At 49.6% G+C, this 27,780-nt stretch overlaps 9 protein-coding genes across 9 annotated transcripts; 3 read left to right on the top strand and 6 right to left on the bottom strand.

The window, feature by feature from the left end:
* Positions 1 to 155: 155 nt before the first annotated feature.
* On the bottom strand, positions 156 to 1,508 carry N7484_008980 (uncharacterized protein; the record flags this gene model as incomplete). The annotated part of the gene is made up of 1 exon (XM_057119367.1): positions 156 to 1,508. One exon carries the CDS (start codon positions 1,506 to 1,508, stop codon positions 156 to 158), a length of 1,353 nt encoding a protein of 450 aa, XP_056968922.1.
* A 1,424-nt stretch (positions 1,509 to 2,932) lies between these two features.
* N7484_008979 (uncharacterized protein) lies at positions 2,933 to 3,334 on the top strand (the record flags this gene model as incomplete). Its single annotated transcript, XM_057119366.1, has 1 exon — positions 2,933 to 3,334. One exon carries the CDS (start codon positions 2,933 to 2,935, stop codon positions 3,332 to 3,334), a length of 402 nt encoding a protein of 133 aa, XP_056968921.1.
* Positions 3,335 to 4,209: 875 nt separating this feature from the next.
* Positions 4,210 to 7,104, bottom strand: N7484_008978 (putative C6 transcription factor; the record flags this gene model as incomplete). Its single annotated transcript, XM_057119365.1, has 1 exon — positions 4,210 to 7,104. One exon carries the CDS (start codon positions 7,102 to 7,104, stop codon positions 4,210 to 4,212), a length of 2,895 nt encoding a protein of 964 aa, XP_056968920.1.
* Positions 7,105 to 11,304: 4,200 nt separating this feature from the next.
* Positions 11,305 to 11,739, bottom strand: N7484_008977 (uncharacterized protein; the record flags this gene model as incomplete). Its single annotated transcript, XM_057119364.1, has 2 exons — positions 11,305 to 11,424; positions 11,599 to 11,739. The coding sequence occupies 2 exons, from the start codon at positions 11,737 to 11,739 to the stop codon at positions 11,305 to 11,307; spliced, it is 261 nt and encodes an 86-aa protein (XP_056968919.1).
* A 1,096-nt stretch (positions 11,740 to 12,835) lies between these two features.
* N7484_008976 (hydrogen/calcium exchanger domain-containing protein) lies at positions 12,836 to 14,878 on the bottom strand (the record flags this gene model as incomplete). The annotated part of the gene is made up of 6 exons (XM_057119363.1): positions 12,836 to 12,934; positions 12,985 to 13,038; positions 13,100 to 13,333; positions 13,414 to 13,757; positions 13,824 to 14,759; positions 14,875 to 14,878. 6 exons carry the CDS (start codon positions 14,876 to 14,878, stop codon positions 12,836 to 12,838), a joined length of 1,671 nt encoding a protein of 556 aa, XP_056968918.1.
* An 843-nt stretch (positions 14,879 to 15,721) lies between these two features.
* On the top strand, positions 15,722 to 16,003 carry N7484_008975 (uncharacterized protein; the record flags this gene model as incomplete). Its single annotated transcript, XM_057119362.1, has 1 exon — positions 15,722 to 16,003. One exon carries the CDS (start codon positions 15,722 to 15,724, stop codon positions 16,001 to 16,003), a length of 282 nt encoding a protein of 93 aa, XP_056968917.1.
* A 4,662-nt stretch (positions 16,004 to 20,665) lies between these two features.
* On the top strand, positions 20,666 to 22,267 carry N7484_008974 (glycoside hydrolase family 72 protein; the record flags this gene model as incomplete). Its single annotated transcript, XM_057119361.1, has 1 exon — positions 20,666 to 22,267. The coding sequence occupies one exon, from the start codon at positions 20,666 to 20,668 to the stop codon at positions 22,265 to 22,267; it is 1,602 nt and encodes a 533-aa protein (XP_056968916.1).
* A 478-nt stretch (positions 22,268 to 22,745) lies between these two features.
* On the bottom strand, positions 22,746 to 25,035 carry N7484_008973 (tryptophan synthase; the record flags this gene model as incomplete). The annotated part of the gene is made up of 2 exons (XM_057119360.1): positions 22,746 to 24,760; positions 24,900 to 25,035. The coding sequence occupies 2 exons, from the start codon at positions 25,033 to 25,035 to the stop codon at positions 22,746 to 22,748; spliced, it is 2,151 nt and encodes a 716-aa protein (XP_056968915.1).
* Positions 25,036 to 25,998: 963 nt separating this feature from the next.
* Positions 25,999 to 27,745, bottom strand: N7484_008972 (Major facilitator superfamily domain general substrate transporter; the record flags this gene model as incomplete). Its single annotated transcript, XM_057119359.1, has 4 exons — positions 25,999 to 26,727; positions 26,785 to 27,327; positions 27,414 to 27,560; positions 27,620 to 27,745. The coding sequence occupies 4 exons, from the start codon at positions 27,743 to 27,745 to the stop codon at positions 25,999 to 26,001; spliced, it is 1,545 nt and encodes a 514-aa protein (XP_056968914.1).
* Between the last annotated feature and the right edge of the window lie 35 nt (positions 27,746 to 27,780).

Here is a 27,780-nt window from a genome sequence, read left to right as displayed (position 1 = left end):
CAATACATCTGAGCAGTGGCTCATACTTCATACTAAAACTGTCAACGTGCGCAACCGGGAAAGACATGTCCATTATCATGATGACGAGTAGCAAAACACAAAGTGAAATAATGGTTTATCGCAGACACCCCATTTAAAGTATCTATGAATGCTCACTACGAGTCTTCTAGCAGATTATATTCATCCAGAATATGTGGGTTATGGCGAAAAGACGGATCACACACGATCTTAATAGCAGGCGAGACATCGCGCTCCCGAATAGATCCCTCTTGACCAGGATGCGATCGCGAACCTCCGTATGTTCGAGCCATAAAGCTCATTAAACACTGCAATGCGGTGATCTGCTCCTCTGTGGATGTCTCACGCATAACATGGTTTGTCTCCGCGAACAAGGCCGGAATATAATACAGAAGCACAGCCTGGCCATCATCAATACCATCAACGTTCATTCCATCAACAAGAGCATCGCGGGTTTGCTCTGCCAAGCCTCTAAAGGCTTCCTGGAATTGCTCGGCCACTGATCGGTCAGCTACACGGCCTATGGCGAAAAGGCGTAGTAAAGCCCGTTCCGAGCGATCAGCGGTAGATAGTTCTGGAAAGCCGTGATCAACAAGTAATTGCCCACGATTCCGCAATACTTGATTATACGCCTCGCATAGCGGGGTATCTTCGGTGATTATTTTCTTCAGGATAGGCCAGGCCTGTAGAAAAGACTGGCAAACTGGTTCAATCATCCGTTTCGCACCGCAACTATCACGATGGCCGCCGGCGCCGCACACGTCAAAAATTGTTTCAAAATACTTGAGATAGAACGCCTCGGGGCGACCACGGAACTTGAGAACGGGCTGTAAGCTGCCAGGGATATTTTCGCCTTGCATTAGTTGGGGGATATTTAGGGTCGCTCCAATCTGCACTCCAAGAATCACCTCCGCGCGCCGAGCAACGGATAGCTGACCGAGCGGTCCATCTAGGATCCCACACTCAACAGCATCGGCGAGTAGTTGATCGTGGTTTTCGTACTCTGCGACACCTTCAGTACCCCTACGCGCTGCGATCTCAGCGACCAGGTGTGGGTCTTTTCCCATGTCACCGATGACCAGCGCCACAATGATTGCGAGGAGTAAGTCGGTATCTTCCAGGAAAGAGTCCGATTCGCGCCTCAGTTCTTGGAAGGTCTTTTGAGATAACCTGACAGGGGGAGGTTGATGGGTGACGAAAGAATCATAATCATTCGCAAGCACCCATTTCAGGGCGCGAACATTGGTGATTGAGCGGTTCACTTCATCATAATCATTTTCGAATAGTAGTCTCGATGGACTGAGCGCATTTTCGGTAAGGTTGCCAAGAGATGGAGTTTCATGGCCTTCGTCGCTTTCCACGGCGGGTGGAACACGTTTTAAATGATCAATCTGTGGACCAAACTGGGCGTAAAGTAGGCGGACAAGATCTTCATCTCGTAGCGAAGGCAATTCGTGGCGATGCACGATATCAACAAATGAGCCCTCCATAGACTAAAGAGGTGGATGAATGTTTTGATGATGCCCCGAGGTTGCGGGGCTGACTGTATAAGTAATGTGGCGGGCTGGCTGAGGCCGAAGATTCCAAATATGCGTCTAAACCCGATATGATAAGAATTTTACGTACTAGTCCACGATCTCTGGAACTCAGCCGCACGGGTGTGGAACACCTGGAGGGGCAGCGTGGCTGCGTGGACTCCTGAGGACAACATTGGCCTTGGCCACCGCTCTATACCGTTCTGTAAACTGCGTCGTATTTTATTAACTTCGCAGTCAAGGCTTGAAGTGCCGGCCATATGCCAGAGTCTTGGTTTGATTTTATTTTATTCCAACAAATTAAGCTTAAAATATATGACACATATCATGTCTTTCTCAAATGATCGCCCACGTGAAACATGCACAGTTTTGGGGCCAGGATACAATTATTGTAAACCACGTCACAATAGGTCATGTATCTGATTTTCTGCCATTTCATTGGTACAGCCACGCAAGCTGCAGACAAAAATCCCAAGCACACATGCCCCGTAGATCATAACTGATTAAGATTCAATATCACAACACGAGAAAAATAGCATGCTTTATGATCTAGACGAATACTGTAGGTCCTCGTATTGCATTTTTAAGATTCTGCTGGATTTCTGACACCTCCCATTTTGACAGGTCCTCTTCCTGTCATAAGACAAGACCTCGACAAGTTAGGTAGTAGGCAGACCACGGCTAGTGCACCATTAGTACTGTGCATGCACCTTAAGGAACTGCAACTGCGACAGATTGGCCCTACCAGACCCACCGAGTCAAACCGGAGCACACGTAAAACCTGGCGTACCATCAGGTAAGGAGTACAAAAGTCAATCTACAGAAAACTCAGAGGGTCATGTTGGGCCAAAACTACCACAAGGCAACGATTCAAGTGGGGTAGTGCTGCCTGACGAACCCGCTCGGCTACAGTACCATAGACTCGCCGGCTTTAGATACTATAGAACACCTTGACCCACACCCAGCGCTTAGGATAAGCAAACTACAATTTTCAGGCTTTAGCGCCCTCAATGGGGTGAATGTTTCATCTTGCGCGTCTCGCTGTCATTGCATGTGCGTGGGGAAACTACCATCAGAACAGTGAATATTGTACATAGGTCGGCGCCAATCTATTTTCGGGTCTGCATGACTGCGGGGACGTTGAGTACATAGGGCACATAAATTAGAACAATGATCGCCGTCTCGATATTCAGTCTCCAAGCTCCTTAAGTCCAGTGACCACCTCTCGCCTCAAACCGCGATCCGTTCAAATGTTCACGTACGATTCACGGCCACTGGCAAAGCCCCATACCATTGTAAGTCCGTCGACTATCGAGACATAGGTACTTCATCCATGCCAAAATCTGACATTGAAACACCTACAGCGTCCACCCCCTCCGATGTCCACCATCCCGCTCTACATCGCCATAACTAAGGGTGATGGTGTCTTCAAGCAATGGGGTCTCTTCATCGACGATGAGAACCAGAAAAATAAAACTGTTCTCCAAGTGAAGGGATCGGATGGTCAATTTCGGTACGAACCTGAAACGAAAGATGCACGAAGGTCGCCCGACATAGTAGATTTGATCTATGTCTGCAATGTGGACGTCATGAAAGCCAACGATATTAAGAGGGTCGCAAGCGAAGCTGCTGTTCACAATGACATTTCGGGGTGGAATTGTCAGGATTATGTGCTTGATCTTATGGAATTGTTGGAAGAGACGGGGGTGTTGGATGGTAGCGATGAGGAATATAGGAGGCACATGGATTTTGTGAGAGGCATACAGGAGGGTTTGGCTTAGATGTAATATGTGTGATGTTGGTTGACCCTGTACACCAAGTCATGTGTTCGTTCTCTGATTGGTATATACACACTTTTTGCTACATGGACCTGGACTTCTTCATCCGATACTACAGCATACAAGCATCAAGTTACTCAGTAAGATAGAAAATAGATGAAACGCAAGAAAAGCCTACTGGCCAATCAATTGTCTCGACTTCGAATCAAGTCAAAATAGGATACCTAAGCATAACCATAAGCTTATTGCAGTAGCTGTAACTGACAATAGCAGACTTAACATAGTCTCAACCTAGCATAACGCCATAGCTCATCGTAATCGCGTCCCAAGCAAGGGCTGAGTTGAAACAAGAAAAAACAAGGCAGGAAAGCAAAAAGCAAGGGCAGACCAATCATGCCCTGCCTACCCGACCGACGCTCGCTAGAACACAGAACATGAAAAATCAGACAGAACGAGATAGGGGGGAGGGAAAGCTGGAAGATCGGTGGCGAGAGTAAAGTAGTAGGCAAAGAGATAGGCAAGAATAAACCCCTTTGACGGAACCTCCTGCGCCGGGGATAACTCGAAACAAAGAAATAGAGAGAAAGAACCAAGGAAAAGCGGTCTGAGGTTGGGTATCAAGAGAGAATTCCGTGTGTTCCGGCTCAGGCCTGAACTGAGTGAGCCCAGGTAAAGCCAGCCCGGATCGGATCGCATCGCATCCACCGAACACCTCAAACAAAAACAAATTCAAGATTCCTTCTCCTTTTTTTCAAGTCGCCTGCGATCGTGGATGTAGATAGTCGTACAGTACGTAAGACGTAACGTAACGGACGAGAGAGAGAGGGAGTCGTGAATGAATAATAGTACAGAGAAGAGCGTAAACGCTTCACTAGCACCTATCGGCTGAAGGTAGTCCACACGGTGCTTAGCCATCCGGTGGGTATGCCGACTTCTGAGGGTTGAATCATGGATAGTTGTGTCCAGTCCCCTCCATCCAGGAAGGCCATGACATCGTCACCACCAAGACTAGTTGACAGGAGGCTAGTGTCGGGACCCTCGGTCGAGGTCAAGGGCGGTGATGGGGCCAACTGGGTACCTGAGCCCGGTGGTGGGAGGACAGGTACATTTGGGGCAGTAGCATTGATGGGTGGAAGCGACTGGGAGTATGGAGGAGGTGCGTTCTGGCGAGTAGGGAGCCAGGAGTTGATGGGCTGCAGCCGGTTGGTTGTTGCAGTGAGATATTGCGAGGGAGATTGGGTGGTGGCTACCAAAGATGGAAGGCTTTGAGGGGAGGTGTACATAGGACCATCTGGGTGGTGCTGTTGCAAAGATGGCAATGAATAAGGGGACTGCGATGGCATGGGGCGGCTGCTGTTAGGCAAAGGGAGACTGGGGCGGCGGTCACCGTCGTGGCTGGGTAAAGGCAGGCCAGGACTGTTGACAGGCACCCAGGACTCGCGACGACCACCGGCACCGTCCAGCTGCTGTTCACCAGCATCTCCAAGTTCACTCTTGACAGCATTGCTACCAGCGTCGCTGAGATTTGTCATGCGATCAGGCATCAAGTCTCCACCCACGACCATTGCAATGCCATCTTCCTCCATTGAATCCTGCAGCTGATCCTCGATGGACCCAAAGTCTAGGAACAGCTTCTCTAGAAGTTTGAATTCCTCCAAGCCTCCACCAAGACCGCCTTCCCGAACTGGCCGAGCGCCGTTGGCACCCCCATGATCAGAAGCGTCCGACATACTATCAAGGCGATTGCGAGAGTAACGGCGGAAGTCCCGCTTGACCTTGGAAAAGTAGGTGTGGAGACGATTCAAAGTTCGGAACCACCCACTTGCCATCTTGAGACGTGGCCGCATCTCCCGTAGGATATCCAGAGCCTTGCGGGACTGCACTGCACCGGGCAAGTGGCTGTCATGACTGGCTGGCGGATGTCTGGCGGCCAGAAGACCGTCAGGATCCATGTGGGGGAAATGAGAGCTATACACACCAATGAAGGCGGCATTGTAGATTGCAAAGCCAACAAGAGGATTCTCAACAAGAGCACCGCGGCTTTGACAGGTTGCGACTAGGTCAATCATCTGGCGAGCCGCTTTGCACAACTCGCGGGCGCTATCCCGCCAGAAGGCCTCGGGTGGGCCACTGACCTTGTCGGAAGGCAGTAAGGGCTCATCCAAGGGGCCAATGGGCTCATTGCAACGAAGAGGCAAGAATGGAATATAAGCACGGTGCAAAACAATGACCGACAAGAAGTACACCACATGCATGACAGTGTAAGAGGCCAGTGTGGTCTTGTACATGATATGGGTATCAGTATTTCGTACCGAGTACTGGAGATTGCGAGAAAGGCTGTCTTGAAACTCATTCAACTGCATCCGTAGCGTTGCAAAGCGTGACTCGGGATGCCATGGGGGGTACTGCTCGTTTCTTCGGCCACCTGCACAAGACCACTTGGCGATACTTCCCCAAATGCGGATTATGCGAATCACTCTACTCAAGACTGACTCCTCTGCACCGACCTCCCATCGATCGACGTCATCCTCGCTCGAGTCCTTACGCCGTGAGATGGGCGACCAGGCCTTGCCATCAGGGGTACCGTTCGTAGGGGGAATCTTATCATCGCCCAACCCTAAACTCTGCCGAATACTGGGGATCTGAACGCCTTGGGCGCCGAAGCTTTGAGGGCGGCGCGCAGTCGGCTCATTCAACCGGGCTGTCCGAACCCGCTCTCCAAAAGCGAAGGCATTATCACTCGGAAGTTGGATTCCGAGATCCTGAATGTTGATCATGCGCGGGCGATATTTGCCACTGCTCAGGCATCGGTCCAGAATGAAGCAAGCCCAAAAGGTCCGACGCTTGGTTTCCTGTGCAATTACATCATCCGATGTTTGCTCCTTTGGTTCCATTCGACGGAGCAGCCCGAAATGATCAGCCTCCGACTTGAAGCCCGGCGATGAGCGGGAAAAGTCCCTTGGGGGAAACTCATTCTCCAGCTCAAATGGTAAACCCATGCTCTGGGCGAGCCGGATCGCCATTCCGACATATACCCATGCGCTCTTACCACGGCACATGCCCCATTCATGGAGTGCCAGCATGAGAAGTGCCTGGACACGGGCCAGATCGGGCACAGCCAGGCTTGCACCATCGAGGCCGGCCAGCCGGCTTCGTAAAGCTGTTGCGTAGAATTCCGATGCTGTCAACGGGTTCGGGGAGTGTCCAGGGGACGCGGGGGAGTGGAATGCGACGAGTGGTGGGTGGAACCGAGCAGTTAGTGCGAGAACTCCCAGCGGGATTAGTGATGAGGACGGATCGGTCTTGGTAGCGATATTGCGCACAGCTTCCTGTCCCTCTACCTGGACCGGGGTTGGCGGCGCTGGGGTGGACAGCTGACGTATTTGCCCGAGAAAGGTGGCTGGATGGAGGAAAGGTAGATGTGTAGCGAAATGCGATTGGAATAGATCGAAGACGGCTTCCCAGACTTTTGCGGTGAGGATCGAGGCATCGAGGGCTTCGAGACCGGTTTTGGATCCTGGGGAAGACCCTGTGATGCCGGGGATTTTGCGTTGGCGTGGTCGCTTCGGTCCATCTCCCCAGTCTCCATTACGATCCTCCCCATCAACAAGCGCAGCCAAATCTCGCTTATTTCCACTTATGCCGATAGCGGGGGTTGGGTAGACACACTCTCGGCCGGAGGATTCGCACGCGCGGCAGGTGGTATCGATGCCAGAGTTCACGCACTTGATTTTACTGCGCCGGCATCGAGCGCAAGCGATACTGGACCGCATGGTTGTAGTTAGGCAGACCCCACGTCTGCGGGCACGAATTCGGGTGGTAAACGCTCAGTCCGGAGTGTGGAATCCCATTTATCACTGTGGGTTGCGGTTGATTTCTGTTGTTTTCACTTGGGTTCACTGGCCGGGTGAGATGGTCCCGATGAATATGGGCTGGTATGAATTCGAATTCTGTTTATGTGAGTGTGTATTCGACCTGATCTGTTCACGAGATTAGCGTTCTAGATCCTTTGCGCAATGGTATTCCATCCATACGTACCTCTATCACGGTGTGGACAAGGAAAGAAACCCCAGGAGAGAAGAACCCGAAGGGGGATAGACGGCAATGGGCGGAGTGTGGGGGAAAAGAAAGTCCACGGGGCACCGGGACCGGGAATGCGAATGGAGAAAAGAAGATCGGAAGGGAACGGAGTATGGATAAATCAAAACGGTTTGGAGCCGAGAGCCGCTGGGGAACTGGGCATTTGAAATTGCGGAGGCCCAAAGGTATGCAAGGACGCGCGCTGGCTTGATTCGTGGAGAGTGGAGCCCCCAGGTTTTCCGGATGCCGAGCTTTTTAGTTCAATGGGGCTGTATTTTTTACATCGCCCGGTATAAATTACCCCATATTTCTTAGTCTTTTCTACCCCATACCTGAAGACCGATTGCTTAATTTACAAACCCGAGGCCGAAACTGCACCATCGAACCTAGGTAGTATTTGACAGAGGTCCGAGCTAGGATCTCATGATCCATTCACAACTTCCCGATGTCAGTGGAACATTTCTAGTCACACCGTGCTGGTCCAGGTCCAGATGGGACTGGCTGAAATACCAATCCCACGGTCACTTCCCGTTCTATACGGCAAGTATCAGAAGGAAATGGAAATTGGAAATCTGGTAAGTGGGGAAAGGACCCAAAATATGAGAGATCGGACGACATCACTGTCTCCAGGATCATCCCGTCCTTAATGTACACGGACCCTGGTCTTCCGATCGGCAAATGGCTGGATCTCATACGCCATGACAGCGTACATTTGCCCGAGTCGGGAAGTCCACATCTGGCTAACGGAAAGGATGGACAAAAGTCGGAGAGTACAGCGAGAACGGTTAGACCCAAATGCACTCCACATGAAGGATTCTAGGGCTTAGGTTCCCACATGGCCTGGGGAAAGCCACGGAGCCACGGATTCATAAATATACCGAGGAGGCAAAAGAGAGGCAAAAAAGAGGGGGAACACGTTCGGGATTCCCATCTGTGATCCCTCGGGTAGACATTCTCGTAACTGTTTTCCCCTAAGACTTGGTGAACACACGACCGGGGCTCCCCGCAGCGACAAAAAGATCCGCGATAGATCCTCGTTCCTACACTCCGAAAGTTACATCAGTACTTAGTCCCTCGCTAGGGTCGGCCTCCTCTCTATTGATTCCCCGACGGAGGGCTCCGTCATGTCATTGTGTCACCCCTACGCACAACTTCCCGGGGCCCCGGTCTTTCATTCCTTCGGTCCAACCAATATCAACGGAATCTCACCGCAATACGATGATCACATCCCAGACCTCGTTCAAGCTGCAGCAAACGAGAACCCGATGCCGAGCTGCATGGGTGATCCGAGATCCTTGGAACCTGTTTCCAGTTGCCTTTTTGTTATGTACGTGACAGTAGAACAAACATCCCCGAAAGCCACATAAATCAAAAATAAAAATAAAACGCCCCCTTGCTGTCAGGAATGAACGGGAAAGTCATACGCCGAGAATTTCATTTTTCCCCCACGGCAGTCCCGTCGACATTCGGCCCCGTCCGGCTAGAGCCTGTGATTGGTCCCCAGCCTCCGAAGCCTGAGCGAACCGACCCCGGCCAACCCCGCATTTCCTAATTTCACATTACGTAAGGCCGGCTATGGCCCGAATTTGCTTTCCACTGGCCCACTGGTGTGTTTTAGGGGAATCTTTCGGGCCTGAAGGATTCCTCTTTCCTGGAGAAAAAAGGACCATACATCATGTGCCAATCCCGGGGATATTCCTTTTGCCTCGTGTCAAGAGGTGGACCCCTCGTTTGACTTTTCCCCGGTGGATATTCTGTTTCCTCGCAACAAGGGCTGGTTCAGTGATGCGGAGAAACACAAGCCAAAGCTTAAAAGGGAAATTTAAGCGCTGCTTTTCAATTCCCCGGTTCTGCCATGTTAACCATGTTGCATACTGTCACTGTCAATCATCCCCACATCTAGCCTCGATGACATTGTTCTCTAGTAATCATAAATCAAAACTCGGAACCTTCCCCGTACTCGGCTGCTCATTCCCCTTTTCATTTCCCTATTCCCCTTTTGCTTTTTGCTGGTCTTGGCTTGGGGGGGGGTGTACACCCACTCATCAGATTGGGGGTAACCCAATCCCGGGAAAAAAAAACCAAATCTCCAAAATGACCCAATGAACCAGTATATAACCCCCCAGCTGACCAGCAAAAAAAAAAAAAAAAAAAAAAAAAAAAAAAGTGGCCCCCCTCTGGAGATTTACCCAATTGATGGATCTTCCCTGCCCTTTACCCGATTCTCGACCGGGGCCGCGGCCCTGGCTTCATGCGAATCCGCAAGGAAAATCCCGCGCTCGGATTACCGAATCGGTCTGTCATGACAAGAGAAGCCTGTTTGATGGGAGATCTTTACTTAACAGTAATCTTTATATGACTTCCCTGCCCAAGGTGCAGCTGCAGAGACGACCTACAGGTGGATGCAGAAATTACGTGGACCCTGGTATTAACGTAATTCAAATGTTTGAAGTGTTTTTCGTGTCTATGAACCAGGCTCGGAAAATAACCGATCGGGTTCTGCGGGACCCTATCCTGACGCGGAGCCGACTCCGACCGTCAGCCCAGCCCAGCCCGCGTAGTTTGGTTTTCTCTTACTGACAACCCCTGCCCTACAATGGGGGTTGAAAACCTCTATAGAATTTGAATACCAGTCCTGAATTCGACCCCTGGTCAAGATCAATGTTACTGACCCACGGGTATGTCATCAGAATTCAGAACCCGATCATTTGATTACAAGCACCCACAAATCCCCCCACATCGGGTTCGGGTAAAAAAATCCAGGCACAGAGTGGGATCCCGATTCCGAGTGCCCCGATTACTATGTCATGCCTACCGTGCTTGATTGTTTAGCCATTGAATTTTCTGGTTTCGTCATGTATGATGTTATCCACACTTTCATGGTTTTATGCTTATGCTGCGGTCGGCTATTGCTGGCTATTGGCCTTTTCGTAGCGATCGGACTCCGGGGACTGTATGTGTGTGCTGACTGGGTACCAAAATTCTACCGTAGCAACCGGGATAATTTAAATTGGCTAAGTTACGGAACACATTAGCCTGCATCTAGAAGCCGACCCGGGGCTAGTTGCTGGGCTCCCCGTACGGGTAAATTGACCACTAAATTAGTCTTAGCAACTTGGACTACGGGGTATTCGTGAATGGTCTCGTGCCATTGACTGCCTCAGGTGTCAGTCCAACTTGTGACTTCCTTCCAAGCCTTCTCCATTTTCTTCTCTGGTTCTTCAACACATTATGTAATAGGCAAAGTAATAACTAACTTCACTATGTTGGTTAGTCATTTACTCAAGTAATATCACTTTTTTACCAATTCAAGTCAAAATTGCATTCAGCATGTCGTTCGGGTAAGTGACAGAGTATCTCACATTCCTTATCCTAGGTGCTTCTTGATTGCGGCAATAAAATCTTCAATCCAATCTTATTTGGTGGGATGTGTGTGACTTGTGAAATTCGTATCAATCACCTCCATTCTCGATCCATTCGCTGTTATGCTGGACTAATATATCCATTTCAACCAAGGTTTTCGATCATTTAAACAGTCGCCGCATTACTTGCCTGACTTCTAAATCTGGGATGCCAAACTTCTTCCCCATAAACCAAGCTTCTGGAATGCTTTGTGTTTGTTCCAAGGGCAGTCCCGCTGGTCCAAACAATCCTGTTTGCAAGGAGATGTCCGATTATATTCTATGTTTGACAGATTAAGAGCGATATTCCTTTCCTTCTATGAATAGTTTTTCATTCCTCAAAATGCTCTTCTCTTCAGCATCATTTGCTTCACTAATTGCAATAATCTCTATTGCTGGACAGGAGAACATTGCTATTGTGAGTTTCAAGTCCTCACTGTACTATCTCCCTACTTTCCCCAATTTACGCCAACTAGAAGGCTTATCTCTGATTCACTCCTCCTCCTCCTCCTCCTCCTCCTCCTCCTCCTCCTCCTCCTCCTCCTCCTCCTCCTCCTCCTCCTCCTCCTCTTCCTCCTCCCCCTTCCCCACTCGCATGTTTGCATCCCTCCTCTTACTGATATAGGTGCTAGAATAGAGGTGCTAGCCCATCCCACGCCAACAAAATGGGTCACTCAGGTCGACATATCTTCCATTTCCATGGCAAAGATGAAGCTCGTGGCAAAGATTGTTACAAGAACCCTGAAAGCGAAGACATCGAGAAGACCCAGGAAACTTATTGCCTACAATGTGGAAAGATGGTAGCTGCCACTCACAAATGCGATCCAATTTGCCGGGCATGTGGTGAGCATTTTCCTCCTGGGAAGGGCTGTTATGAATACTGTGATTGCATGCCGTATTGTGGATGTTGCGGTCAGTATAGATCATGATGGAATCTCTGTTGTCTCTTCAACGCTAATAAAGTTGAAGCTACAGAGTTTGATGAGAGGCCCGATGAATCTGCCACCACTGAAGTCGATGATGCCAATGTGCTTGGTCATAAGTAATGGCATCTAGTTAGAGTTCAACATGTGACAGATAACGCAGTTACGCATGAAAATCTGTCCTAGCATCCTAGTATCTACCACATCTTATCTTATCTGTAAAAGCTAGCCAGGCCAAGTAGATAGAATCATCGCGGACCAAGCATCACAGTCTCTTAATACCCACCCAAGAGGAGTGTCGGACCTGTGGGTGTATATACATGCGTACTTGTAAATTCTCAACCTCGCCAAAACTTGGCACGAGAGCACGAAACTAGTGCTCAAATGGATAACAAGTAGCAATTAGAGTCGGGGAGCCTTCATTGAAATAGACAGCCAATTCCTAGATCTTGGTGACTACCCAGGAATCATGCCCGGCCCGCTCCTCGGGGAAGACAGTGGGCAGGCGATACCAGTGAATGGATACCCCATCAGAAGAGCATCGCAGACGACCAAATTTCTATGCACATGTGTAGATATCAGAGCTAATTATTATCTTAGAGCAGTCAAACGCAGGTTACCTAGTTGAAAAGTATATAGGCCTGCTTTTTTCTGAAAAGAGAGTTATGGCACAAGCGATTCTATTTCCAGTTTTCAGTCTGTTCCCATACACTATCTACTTTGCTATAATCCATTACAAAATAACTTCACTATGGCCGAAACTTAGGTGAATATGCATTAAGGATAGAAGCAATATTTTTATCACAGCGCTGGAACATTTCAAAAGATACAAACCGTAAGAAGACGTCAGTGTCGAAGGACATTATATCCAACACGCCGCCTATAACATGTTAAATGAGGACCTGGGCTAATGGAAGGCTCTTACGGTGACTGAATATAATCAATGAGATACAAACATTACCAAGCGTCGTAATATTATCCGTCGCATTGAACATTTTAAAGGGTATAAGTATGAGAAATAATACACGAGTGGAAGAGAAAGTAAGCCTGAGAAATGGATAACCAATATTAATCAACCATACACCTGGCAATAACCAAGCCTAATAGAACCATGCAGCAAGGGCAATAAGCAAATACATAGTCATAAGCAAGACACCCTCCAGCCAATGGGACTTGCCATCTCCGATTAGATAATTGACCTGAAACAGATTAGCTGGAATTCAAATATCCTTTAAGTTGAAAGACATACCAGAAGAACGGCAACGAAGAGTAAGATTACTTGAAAGTTGTCGAACGAAAGAGTCTGTTTCAGAGAATTAGTGTCAAGTCTACTTAAGTGACGGTTTCAAGGATAAGATTCGTACCATGTCATCAACACCCATGCACCATCCGATGACAATGATCAGGGGCAGCACAAGCAGGGCAATCTGCATGCTTGATCCGACAGCCACGCCGATGGCGAGGTCCATCTTATCCTTGCAAGCGACCGTGACGGCTGTGGCGTGTTCAGCTGCATTACCGACGATGGGTAGAAGAATCAGACCGACGAAAGTCTCGCCGATGCTACCGGTTGCTGTCAAGGCACTGATGGAGTCGACCTAGAGAAATAACGATATTAGTTACAAGTTCAGACTAGATCCTCGGATGGGACCTTGCTAGCTAATGCATCTTAACTCACCATGAACTCGGCACAGACACCAACAAATGCAGTTGAAACCACAAGTGTAAGAGCGGCCACCCAAATTAAGAGCTGGGGCTCTTCGGGCTCGTCATCCGGAGTTTGCATCTGCATTTGTTGTGCCTGTCCACCGCCCATCGTACCGGCGCTCATCTTGCCGATTTGTGCGAGGTTGCGGGTAGTATCGCCTTCAGTAACCTTCTGACGGCGTTTCTCGACCTTTGGGCTGGGGCGGTTGTAGATCTCTACGTGAGACTTGAGTTGGAAGAAGAGATAACAGGCGTAAACGACGAGGAGAAGGATACTGGTGCCTCGAGACAGAGGCGCGACTTTATCCGCATGACCTGTGGATTCTTGATATAATGTTAGCTTTGTTGACATTTTCATTGATAGGTGGAGAATAGACTGACCGTCAGACCAGCTAAAGGCAGTAGGAATGATCAAAGCGGCGACGGCGATTGCAAGGATACTGGCAGCTGTTTGGGCCACGGTAACGTTGAAGTGTTGCTCAATGCGGTTAATACCGCCAAAGAAGAAGCACATTCCCATGACGAGCAGCAAATTCGACAACATACTGCCGATGAGAGAAGTTTGGACAATGACGACTTCCTTCTTCACCAGCGCGATGATGGCGACGATCAACTCGACAGCATTGCCGAATGTAGCGTTCAAAAGACCACCAATAGTCTCACCGGTCCGCAAGGCAATCTCCTCGGTTGCAAAACTGAGCATAGCAGCCAAAGGAATGATGGCAATGAAGTTAACCACGAAAATAGCAACCGGGTTCATATCGGCAGCATACAACGCAATACCAACCGGTACCGCAAAGAAGAGAACATTGATCCAGGAGTTGAAGATAGTAGCTCTCAGCTGCGATGCAAGCGTGAATTTATGGGGCTTGACATCCTCTGTCTCATCCTTCAGTTCTTCTCCGGTCGATCCACGCTTAAAATGATCCAAGACACCTTTCCGCTGTCTAGTCTTGCTATTTCCTTCTTCAGCCTCCGGTTCAAACCCTCGCTCCGAGGTAACATTGATGGGGTTCTCGCTACCAATCGACGGCTCGTTGCGCTCAGCGCTAGCTGCCGTGAACTGATCACTATTGGCTGTTCCTGGTGGGAATGTATTCGAGTAGTTGGGCACAGTCAGGCCGTCATTGTTGAAGTCCTGCTTCCGGCGCTGGTCTTCTGAAAGGGAGAGATCGTTCACGCTGCGCGTCTGGTCCTCTAGTTGGATAGAGCGCCTGCGTTGTGGGCGTCTGCGGAACTTCTTAAATGGGTTGCGGGAAGGCTGTTCGTCTTCCTCGTCGTACCAGGCCAGGCTGCGTGCCTGGCGTCGATAAATATCTTTTGAAATATTAGTATAGGTGTTGATAAGTATGAACCAGAATGGTTCAAGTATGATATTTTCTTGGGTCAAGAAACATTCGGCCACATAGAGACAAGGATTTTGAAGACTTACGCATTATGAAAGTGCGGGATAGAAGGAGGGTATCAGTTGGGATTTGATGTGATTGTTCTGGGGAATGTGTTAATGAATATGCCTTGCCCTATCTTCGTGGGTGTTTTTGTGCCAGATATAGCCCAACGTTTTGGAACCAGTAGACTTCTGCAAGGCGAGGAGCAGGGGTTGGGTTTTATCAAAGAAAGCGACAGCCTGGTCTGACTGGCATTGCCTCACCGACTAGCGTAGGCGCGCTGATAGGCACTTACGTGTAAAAGTTTGTTTCAAAGAGGGAATAGCATACGAGGCTCAGTGGGTGGAGTGAAGCTTGTGGCAAGGTGGCTGAGGCTCGAAGCCACAGGTTATTATATGATAATGGAAGAATTCAGGTTTCAATCGAGATTCTCAGGTTGAATTTTCCAAACACCAAACAAAAGGGTGGAGTGGGCGAAGCAAGGGATGGATAGAATCACACAAAGAACGACATTCACACCAATGGTGCGAAGAAAGAAAAGAAAAGAAAAGACGACCTTGGGATCAAAGGGGCAGTCGGTAAAGAAGGGGAAATTAGAATTTGGGTTTGTATTTGGTTGTTCGATTCCTTGGGATTTTCATGCCAGTGTGGCTGTGTTCCCAGGGGCGATCGTAACCGGTGGAGTTGAAGCTTGGCACTTGGGCACTACCGTCACTATTGCGACGCCGATGGGGTTTCAGAATCAACCGTTGGAACTGCAATTGTCTGTCTAAGGAGCCTGTTAATATATATCAAATCGGGATGTCCTCTTTGGAATCTTGGGTGTCAGGCTGCCAAGGGTCGAGTGCGTTGGCCAGGAGCCACAAAAAGCCTAAAACCAAGAAATACAAGATGCTTCACGGGATGAAGCTTCCTGTGTCCATATCTTGGGCTCTTGGCAAAGAGCCCATCACATCATTATTTTATAATCGTCTCCGGGCCCAACATTCAGAGGTGAGGTCACACCGCATGCTGCGTTTCCAGGATCTGATGGCTCCAACATCCGCGATGATTGACATTGTGGCACACTATGGCCACGCCATGCCTCGGTCGCTGATTGGACATGTGGGTGGCTTGCAAGAGTTCCCTTCATTTGCTGTTCCCGCTTTTTGGTGGGTCCTAGCTGAGAATTGAGCAATCAGAACACGGCAATGCGAAGCGATTCGAGCCCGGCCGCCACAACCCCTTGTCCATTTCTGTAGAAACAGCCACGTCGCGTCCAACTGCAGTCACGTGTGGTCTGGTGTGCACTGCGAGCCAGCGAAGGGGGTTGGCCATACTTATATCCATCGTGAATACAGTATCACCCGGGTGGGATTTTTGGTGCCTGCAATACAGTTAGCATGAGGCTGCGAATGATACGTCGGTGGCTTTGCCGTCTGGGGTGATCCGCTCAACGACGCACAGACGGGAAAATGTCGGAGTGGCAGTACAGAGGCATCGCCTAGCCACATTCCCCAGAGTCCAGATCATGTCAGGCGGCAAAGTTCAAGCGATCGGGTCATTTTTTTCTGCAGTCGACGAATCAAAAAAGGCATGCGCTGGCGCCCGTGGGGATCTGACGGGGGGCCCGAACAGGCTTATACTCTAGCCTGAAGATGGGCATGAAACGGTGACGAAGGGCCCAAGGCCCCGGCAGTTAGCTAGTATTTCGGTGAAAATAAGGAAAAGCGCTAATTGACGGAAGCTGGAGACATTTATTCTGCGATCAGTTGGCGGGTTTTCTGCTTTACGTTGCTGCCTGCGCTTACTATGATTAGTGTGGAGCACTTGCGCACCGGAGATCTGCTTTTTGTTGTACAGTTTATGAACATAATATCAGAGCTCACTACCAGATAGAAAATGTTCATTCTTCCACCTTCCGACCCTCGCAGGATACAACAGACTGCTCATTCACGAAATATGAAAATATGGAGAGTCCGACCTTTGAATATGTGTCCCAAGATTTTGGAGGGGAACCTTACGTGAGCATATATATCCATGGATATACATATGGATTGATAGAAATTTTACCAAATTCTGGTTTTAAATACTGAACTTCAAATCGAACAGTTGATACTGACACAGGTGGACTGACTTGGACCACTGGACGAAGCCAAATGCAAATTCCCTCTAAAACACTCGAAGCAGTTCTAGGAATAGACCGTCATACTGCTTGTCTTGATGGAATAATGTCGCTTGAGTGACTTCCAATGTTGAGTTTGACGAAAAATTTGTGATTATAGGCGGAAGTAGGATTTTGATTCAAGTTCACAAGTCCCTCTGAAGGAGAGAACAGTGACCTTTCAACCGTGTATAGTATCAATGAAGGCCCATGGCTTGGTACATAGCCAAAGTATTTGCTAAATGGTTACCCGAGTCTTCGTAAGTGATCTCTAGTGACTTCAGGTGTTCATTTGAAATGGCAAGGTCGACACGACAGATATAGTTTCAAGTATCCGTCTTTGGATTGTATACAATGTGGATGCAAAGTTGGATAGTTACGTGTGATGGAGAGACTGTTGAAACAGCGGACATGGAAAATAAAAACACCCGTGTTTGTCGAAATCAAAACTGCTATACCAAGTCGAAAGGACTACCCAAAGAGATCGGAGGGGCTACAATAGATGACATATCATTTTCAACAGCCAATAATTAGTGCAATTTATCTATGCACCGATGATTAGAATGTCAACGTACAAGGAAGGGTTTACGATAGATCAATAAGATGTTTCAAATAGCGCGTTTCTCTAACCATGACCTCACACGAGCTCATTTGATTTTGAAACCACTCTAATGCGTTGCTTTGACTTGCAAAAGAGTCCCAAGTCCGTAGAGCGATACCTTAGTCTTCTCTGGTGTCCCTCACCATCCGGCGACAGTCATGTATATACAGCCGCGGATCCATCGGCCATAATCTATAAAACCAGCTCGTACGTCTCTCCAGACCACCGGAAACCAACGGTCATGCCATTCGGCGACGAAAAACCCTTCGCATACTTCTTCCGCCACTAGACAACGGGCTATAAGATCGGCGTCGACTGGCGCCACTCCGGCGATGAGAGCTTGATGAAGTGCATTGATCTGAAAAAGGGTTGATTTCACGGCACTGCATCAGAATTGCTCGGTTCAGTGGCAGGGCAAGACGTATATGATGAGTGGTAAGGATGCGGGGGCGGAGGCTGGCGTTATACTCGGAGGATCGAAGCAGTGATTACGGCATCAGAAGTCTTTTGGGATGGACGGAAAAGTTCTCGCTTTCTACCTTGCAGAGGCTTCAAGGGGAGAGGAATGGGAACCTTACGTCGCAAAAAGACTTAGATCTAGATTTGAGGGTTACCGTTGTATTTGTGATTGCTGAGTGGAGGGAGATGGCGAGGAGACAATAGCGGACTAATGGAGGAATGGTTCCCTTAAGATGATGGAAGTTGTAGATATGTGCTGCCGATGAGAGAAAACTCGCCATTCTATGACAAAGGCTGAATTGAGTCATGATCTGTCAAGAAACCCATGCACTTTGATGCTTCCACAACACAGGTTCCCTCAAATCAATTATCTTGACTAGAGAGGTCACTGCTCTCTGGACGAATGTGTGTGAGTATAGGCTATCATAATTGAGGGGCCCATGGTTAATGAGAAAGTCGCAGTGCACAGGTAGAAATAAGAAACTGCATTTCAGGGCCTAGAGAAACCAATGCTCTCTTAGTAGGCTATGGTGAGAAAGATATGGAAAATTTGACAAACCAATGCAGACCCCAGGAGAGAATGATCAGAATCGAAATAATTGAAAGGCAAACCACGATACATTTGTCAATACGCCATTTCACCCAAGAGGAAGGATTGGCGTCGGATCGAAGTGCAACCAGCTCGGCGACGTCCTTCCCAGGTTAGTTTCAAGACCTGGGATTTTGCAGCAGCTGGTACTTCACGTAGATCACAAGCTCGCGATATTAAGGAGAAATTGACAAAGCTTGATCGAAGATCACTACGTCTCCCACGTGAATTATGATTTCCCGTCTCCGTATCTTGCAGGGCGATGCATCTCCACCAGGCAGTTTTATGATTCATGTATAGTCAACGAGTTTCAGCCCCCAAAATTGAGCGCGCCCGTACAAACCAGACCGAAATTTATCAAATAGTTCTGAGAGAAGTATCACAAATATAGTCTGTTGTACCACGCTATGGGGATGACGCGTGGTCGATCATAGCTCACATTTTTGTGGCGGCATCGAACGCGAGGGATCACCATAATGATGCATTGATATGCGCGACCCACATTTATAACCCACAGTGATAGTCAGGGGGAATCTAAAGAGGCAAAGGCAGCCATTTTTCTTCAGCAGAGTCGAATCATGCCTTTGCTTCGTGACGCCATCGGGGCCTTGGATCAATGCGACACCTGAGCCGTCCCGTCACAACCCACGCCCCACCTAAGAGACGCTTTTTTGGAATGCTTCTGACTGGCCAAGTTTGACTGACCAAGTTTTGCCGGCCAAAAATAACCGTATATTGTGGACATGCAAACTCAGAGATCAATGTCAAAGAGAAACGTTTCTGCCTGGTGCTCACAGAATCACATGGGGAGATTCTGGAATGCTGTCCAACCCCGTCTCCGCAGTCTTTAGTACGGGTTCCATAATTAATGCAGAACGCTAGTCGAGATAAGCGATGGCAGAGCACGGACGTTTGTCGCTTTAGCTACGGGCAATGGGAATGTGGTATTTAAGTCGGATCTCGTGGCATGGCGTGGTATGGTTCTTCCAAGGTTGACACAAATTGGGGAATGAAATAATGCTCCGACATTAGTGCCATGGCAGTTGGCATTCTTTTCGACATTATCGCAACATCCACTGTACTCTGTGCACAGTAGATCGCCTTGGCAGCGAAGGACAAGCTTTTTTGTGTTGCGAGTCCAAGTCTAAAGGGGATGGATAGGGGAAGATCTAGAGAAAGTGTATTTTCGTGCATTGTTTTGATACGGGATTCATACGGCGGATGTATTCATCTGCTGGAAATGGACGATTCCACGGGTCTTTCGCCTGGTTCTATTTATTTATAAATCGCACAATTTCCCTCATAAAGCAGGATTGTGTATCGGAAAGTGGAGCCTAAACCCTTTTAACCACTCAGGGTCTTCCAATCCACTCGCGACCCTGGACCCCCAAGAACAAGGACCCTGAGACGGCCCAACCAGGGTCCAATGTGATTGCAGAGTGGGTCTCAAGCGGCTTACTAGCGAATACAGTGGAGGAGGTCTCAGGGGACACGCTAGAACGACGCAGGGTCATTGGTGCAGGGTCCGTCGGGGTGGATCCGTAGGGGACCGAAACAATCAAATAACTCCTAGCGGAAGTGAGAAGTGGAGCTCAGGGACCCAATGACCCTGAAACCCTCGATATAATCGGTCTCACATCGTTTGCGAGGCTGGATCCATGCCAATCATTTCAGTTGTAAGTGGCATCCGCACATCAATGGAGCTGGCACAGCCCACTGATGATGCGTCGTTACTTTGACGGGACTGGATGTACCTGGACAGGGGCCAGTGACCTCTCGTTGTAGGGCGTTTCCCAGCGTATCGTCAAGTACCACCAGCCTTCAGGGTACACCCCCGGACCCATCCGCCCTTTCTCTTTCCCGAGCCCAGACCCCCCAACCCCTACTCTCTTTTCTCTTCCTTTTCAACTTCTTCTTTTCCTTCTTTCTTTTCCCCAATTCCATTCGCTTTCCTATCCCACTACATCCCACGAACGGCTTCATTGCCCTTCTTGTCATTCTTTTGGGAGTTTTCTATTCTTTTATCCTGACGCTCGCTCCACGATGAAGTACTCCATCATCGCTGGTCTGTCCCTTTTGGGATCGGCCCTCGCGACTGTGCCCTCCATTGAGATCAAGGGCAAGAAGTTCTTCTACTCCAACAACGGTACCGAATTCTACATCCGTGGTGTTGCCTACCAGCCCGACTACAACGCCCGCAACGGTGGAAGCTCCGACATTGATTACACTGACCCGCTGGCCGACGCCGAAAGCTGCAAGCGTGATATCCCCTACCTGACCCAGCTGCGCACCAACGTCGTTCGTACTTACGCTGTCAACCCCAACTCCTCCCACGACGAGTGTATGAATGCCCTGGCCGATGCTGGTATCTACGTTATCAGCGATCTGTCCTCCCCATCGGAGTCCATTGAGTCCAGCGAACCCATGTGGAACGCTGACATCTTCGACCGTTACTCCTCGGTCATTGATGCTTTCGCCCAGTACCCGAACGTCATTGGTTTCTTCGCCGGAAACGAGGTCTCCAACAGCGTTAACAACAGTAACTCCATGGCTTACGTCAAGGCTGCCGTTCGTGACATGAAGACCTACATCCAGCAGAAGAACTACCGCTCATCCTTGGCCATCGGTTACGCCACTGATGATGACGCTAGTGTTCGTGAGAACATTGCCAACTACCTGGTTTGCGATGATTCCTCCGACTCCATTGACATGTTCGGTTACAACATCTACGAATGGTGCGGTGAATCTTCCTACAAGACTTCCGGATACCAGGCCCGTACCGAGGAGTTCAAAGACTACCCTGTCCCCGCTTTCTTCTCCGAGTACGGCTGCAACAAGCCCGCCCCTCGTAAATTCACTGATGTTCCCGTTCTCTTCGGTCCTGAGATGGAGAACGTCTGGAGCGGTGGTATTGTCTACATGTACTTCGAGACTGACAATGACTACGGTCTGGTTTCCACTTCGGGCAATTCCGTCTCCACCTTGACCGACTTCAGCTACCTGTCCTCCCAGATGCAGAAGGCTACCCCCACCGGTGTCGCCATGAGCGACTACTCTGTCTCCACCACTGTTGGTCGCAGCTGCCCCACTGTTAAGGCTGATGAGTGGCTCGCTGCTAGCAGCCTGCCCCCGGCCATTGACTCGTCCCTCTGCTCTTGCATGTACGACTCTCTGACCTGTGTTCCTGTGGACGGCATATCCTCCAAGAAGATGGCCAGCACCTTCAGCTACCTCGGTGGTAAGGGTGTTATGGACGGTGTCACTGGTAACGGTACCAGCGGTGTCTACGGTGCCTACAGCGGCTGCAGCGCTAACCAGCGTCTTGCCTTTGCCATGGACCAGTACTACAAGAAGAACGGCAAGTCCTCCGATGCCTGTGGCTTCAGCGGTGCCGCCACCACCAAGTCTGCCACCACTGCCAGCGCCTGCAGCTCCCAGCTGAAGGCCGCCGGTACTGCTGGCACTGGCACCGTCAGTGGCTCTCTTAACGCTGGCTCCACTGCCACCGGCTCCAGCTCTGGTGCCACCTCTAGCGGTGCCGCTGGTGTTGTCACTGCCCCCCAGGCCGTTGTCATTGGTGCTTGGCAGACCGGTCTTTACGGCCTGGTCGCTCTTGCCACCGGTGCCTTTATGATCGCGCTGTAAGGTTCAAATGACTTGCTTTATTTTCTATATCCTGCGATGTGATTTGAATATGGTGCCCATTGTATCATTGATGCGCGCGCACAAAATGGCCCCTTTTCTTGTATCCGTCTTTGTTCGGCAATCTGTTCATATATAATTTTTTTTTGGCCCAATAGCAAGCTGGTGTTCATTTGTTCTTACCCACGCCCTTTAAATATTTATTTATTTTTCTCAATATCCATGGCTATTTCCGAATGCCGCATCTGTATATCCTGGTACTAGTGAGGAAACCTGAATATCCAATTTCCTCAAGACCGAGAAGTGCGATGTTCAATCAACCTAAAATGCCATTAAATCGACTAGAGTATCCGTTACTTAGGTATCAATATCAACGAAAGACACAACAAGAAAAAGAAGAGCTAAACATGAAGAACCGAAGAATAGAGAAGCAACAAGAATTAGGGAAGAAACGAAAGATAGGGAAGACCACATAACAGTCCTACACTTCCCCGGCCATAGCCGCCACAGTCTGCACATCCTTATCACCTCTTCCTGACAGACAAATCACAATATCCTTGTCAGGTCCAAGCTCCTGGGCAACCCGAACCGCACCCGCAACAGCATGTGCACTCTCCAACGCAGGAATAATCCCTTCAGTCTGGCTCAGCAACCGGAACGCGTCAAGCGCGTCTTCGTCAGTGGCGGCAATGAATCTCGCCCGACCAGAATCCTTCCAGGCAGACAACTCAGGTCCAACGCCAGGATAATCCAGGCCAGCAGAAATAGAATGGGTTGAGGTAATCTGCCCATCATCATCCTGAAGAACATAAGTTCGAACACCATGGAGAACACCAACACTTCCCCGTCCCAGAGTGGCGGCATGTCTGCCAGTGTCGACTCCATCTCCACCGGCCTCAACGCCAACAAAAGCAACACCCTCATCCTTAGAGAACGGGTAAAACATTCCCGAGGCATTTGATCCTCCGCCCACACAGGCTACAAGCGCATCGGGCAGCTTCCCATTCATCTCCTCCATAAACTGGGCCCGAGTCTCCTCGCCAATAACGGATTGCAGCGTCCGCACGATAGTCGGATACGGGTACGGACCAAAGACAGACCCGACGACGAAATGAGTCGTCTTGAGGTCAGTCACCCAAGTTCGGAATGCCGCATTCACAGCATCACGGAGAGTTCCCTTCTCGCCTTCGTGAGCACCCGCAACAGGGATGACAGTCGCACCGAGTAAGCGGATCCGGAAGACGTTTAGCGCTTGTCGGCGCACGTCTTCGGCCCCCATAAAGATGGTACACTTCATTCCGAAGAGCGCACATAGAGTGGCTGTGGCAACACCGTGTTGACCGGCACCTGTCTCGGCAATGATAGCCGTTTTGCCCAGTCGGCGTGCGAGAATGATTTGTCCAAGAGCGTTGTTGATCTTGTGACTTCCTGTGTGGTTGAGATCTTCTCGCTTTAGCCAGATACGGGCACCGCCTGCGTGGGCAGTCAGGCGGGATGCTAGGTGTAGGCTTGAAGGACGGTTGGTGTATGCAGCGTAGGAGCGGATCTCGGCCCAGAAGGCTGGATCGGTTTTGGCGCTTTCGAAGCCAGCTTCCAACTCAAGAAGGCATTCCATTAGGGCTTCTGGGACATATTGGCCACCGAATTGGCCGAAACGCATGTAGTTGTCGGCGGTGCTGGTCTCTAGCGTGTTGTTTTGAGTCGGTCCATGCGTCTCACCTGCTGAGCTGTGGCCAGAAGAAGGAGTAAGAATACCTGCTGAGCTGGGACTAGAAGTAGGAGTGGCAGTGGCAGTGGCAGTGGTCGTAGAAGCAGGAACTGCAATGTTCCTCGCCTCCTTTCGTCCGCTCACATACACACAATACTCCTTCACCTTCTCTGCTCCAGTGCCTGGCTCCGCATCCCGCACGACAGTGATGATCTTACTCCCGATAACAACGCCCTCCGCGATATTGGCCACATTGATGAAATGCTCGCGAGTGTTGATACCGAAGCCCACGACGGCGGGAATCCGGTTCTCAGTGTATTTGTGCACGCGTGTAAGAAGGCCGTCTAGACCTTGGTCCAGAGACTCGGTGGCACCGGTCACGCCCATCCGGGAAGCAACGTAGATGAATGAGTCGGTGATCTCGCAGAGCATCTTCATACGGGAGTCGGGTGTGGCGGGTGCAACGAGTGGGATGTACGATAGGCCATCCCGTGTACACAATTCCCTGAACCGTAAAGCTTCCTCAGGAGGGAGATCGACAATGATGAATCCATTCACGCCTGCGTCTCGACAATCACGGATTATCTTTTCTTCGCCATAGGCACGGACGGGGTTGTAGTAACCCATGAAAACGACAGGCGTAGTCAGTCCGAGGCTGCGTGCCTCGCTAACCATTGAGAGCATTGTTGGAATGCGAACGCCATTTTGAAGGGCAACGGCATTGGAATTTTGGATGGTTGTACCATCTGTGAGGGGGTCCGTGAATGGAATTCCCAGTTCGATAATGTCTAAGCAATTTCCGTGTTAGTATAATCATGAGTTGAGGCTTAAAAAGATCTGAATCTGTATCTCATCTGGATGTCGGATGTCGGATCTCGGATCTAAGATCCGAAGTATGGGATTAGTGGTTGAAGGTTTGTTACGTACCTGCACCACCGGCTTGCATGGCAAGCATGATTGAGGGCGTTTCTTTGATCGTTGGGTAGCCCGCTGTCATGTACGTGATCAACGCTGCACGTTGCTCATCTTTACATCGAGCAAAGACTTGCTTGATAGCTTCCATTGTGGCGTGTGTTTTGGTGAGTTCAATTGAAGCTTTATGTGTGAGTCGTTGGGTGAAGAGTGACGGGGTGAGGGGTGTAGAGTGAAGTGTTGTAAAAGCCCGAAAGGTGAAGTTTGTGCTTTAAGTACCCTTGAATTTGACATAAGTTCACGTTTATGAGTCACGCCTGTCAGGAATGAGTTTGGTGGGCCAGGTCTGTTAGAAAGGAGCGGAAGGTGACGGTAGCGTGAAGGATCGAACTATAGCAAAACGAAATTATTGGTCAATGGCAGCGATGTAGATATTCTCGAGACCCACTTTTCGGATCTTAGCTTGCTTCCATTCTTGACAGAACTCATGATACTCGTCCAATAGCACTGCTTTGTTCATTTCTTTTTACTAATTGGTGCCTATTTACATCAAAAATACCGCGCTTTGTATCCAGGCCCCAAACCCACAGCATAGTGAGTCACAAACGTGTTCTAGATCTGAAGGATCAATGTGGATGGGGGGCGGCCCGCATGTCGGCTCCGACCCGACGGCGGATAATGCACCTGCGCCAGCGATATTGATTGACTCATATCAAGCCATTGGATCCGGAGGCTGACTATATCTTTTAATATTTCCAATGCGCAGGAATGCCATTCCGGCGCTCACTAGTATATTGATTGGAGTAATAAGCTCGCAGTCTTTCATTTAATACCAAGGTTGCTAGATAAGACTTGCTGATCCCTGATTACTACCATCCAGGAAGATTAGGACCGAGTAAGATACAGACGCATTGTCCGAGGAACTGGTCTGCCTTCCGAGCAAAATTAAGCCTCTGTGAACGTCACCCGAAAAAATTCACATATTATTTAAAGTATTAGTAGTAGTATGAAGCCAGCAGAATAGTACCTGTGCAAGCCTTGCGTCTAACATCGTATTTTATAACCCCCAATAACTCGCAATGAACCAAATTTCATCCGTCCCTATGCACTCAGCCTAGTAGTCCTCCATCAACTTCTCACCCTCCTCGCTAGATGCGAGACTAGCAAACTGAATGCCGCGAATAGCATGCCCCTTCCACATAAGCAGCATGACAAAGAAGAACGAAAAGACAGCAAAGAAAGCCATCATGCCATAGACCCACCCCACATCCACAGCGGCAACCCAAGGATTGATATAAAAGCTGATGGTGAGCCCATAAGCAATGCGATAAGCACCAATAACAATACCCGCCTCGGCAGGATAGTGCGTGAAGCTCTCAACAACGTAGTTAACAGTAACAGGCACACTAGCCAATGAGCCAATGGTTACAATGAACACGCCGAGCGCGAGAACCATATAGTGCAGATGATACTGGAGTGCAGCACCGAATATTCCCAGTCCAATCGGGTTTAGGATCAAACTTGGCAGCCACAACACGTGCAGCCGGTACTCCGGTTTCCAGACACCGTTGTTGAAGCGTCGGGCTAGTGCGAGTGGAAGTTTATCGTTGAGCCAGTGGCCGTAGAACTGGACGATGATGATACCGATCCAGTGGCAGAAGGTGAAAGCGGCGTTCTGTTTCAGTGTAAAGCCATAGCCACCTTCTGCGGCGGGCTTCTGAAGCCAGACAGGGGTCAGAGCGTTGACGCCGACGTAAAAGCCAAAAGAGATGAGGGTAAAGACGCCCATGATTATTGTCACGGGACAAATGCCAATTAAGAAGGGTACGGCAGCGATTTTGGCCTGGGTGCTGTTAGTTTATTGCCCATCTGGTGCACGTATTGGAGAAAAGGGGCATACCGTTTCTTTCCAGGTAGATGGCAAAACGACGCTCTGCCCGAAGAAAAAAGTCGCGAAGCGGTTCGCAACCAGACTCTTGGGGATATCAGGGTTTCTTTCAAGATTCTCCCTATCAAAGCCGGTTTCTTCAAGAAAGCAGAAACAGCAGATAAGGGTAAACCCGAGAAGACCAACTGTCCACCAGAACTCTACAGGGAAGAAGGCGTTGGCGGAGATAAAGCCAGAGAATGTCGGACCGGCGATGGTACCGAACAGGAAAGACATGTGCAGCGCAGTGAATGCCCTGCCACGTTGATGCAGATAGAACAAATCAGTCACAATGCGCGGACCAAGGACCGTCGGGACAGCGCCGAAGAACCCGGCAAAAAGACGTGAGATGATAAATGGAATGTACTCGTCTGAGTGGGTCATGACGGCTCCCCAGACTTGGCAAACGAGGGTACATAGTATGCACCAGAAGATGACCGAGCTACGGCCGAAGATGTGTGATATCGGCGCGAAGAAGAACGGACCACCTGCCATGCCTGCCAAGGCGGCGGAATTCTGCGACAGGTTAGACGTATTCGTATAGACGTATACATCTGGAAACAAGTATGGAAAGAAGTTGAAGTGTACGAGCCAGGACATACCGCATATGACTCCTGGATCTTCGTCTTATTATAAAGCTTCTCCTGGTCCGCAAGATTGAGCTGACCGGACAGCGGCGCCACCGCACCAGAGAACGAGGCCAAGCATAGTACAGCCGCGATGATGTACTTCCGCCTTAGGGACCAGTTCTGTCAAACTTTCGGTTAGAGCCTCATAGCTTCGCCGCTTCGGACCTTGCAGCACATACCAGGGGATCGTGGGGGTGGGTACTGGGCCGGGGAATCAAAACGACGTGACCCTCGTGATCAGGACCATCTGGAGGTGAACCCGCCGCAGAAGGGGCCTCAATATTCTTTGGTTCCTTGGTGTCCATGATGAGCAATATCTGGGCAGATTGAGCTCATCCGG

This window comes from Penicillium longicatenatum (genome assembly GCF_028827895.1).
Source record: "Penicillium longicatenatum strain IBT 33135 chromosome Unknown contig_6_segment0_segment0, whole genome shotgun sequence".
NCBI lineage: Eukaryota > Fungi > Ascomycota > Eurotiomycetes > Eurotiales > Aspergillaceae > Penicillium > Penicillium longicatenatum.
This window is presented reverse-complemented; position numbering and strand designations above follow the sequence as displayed.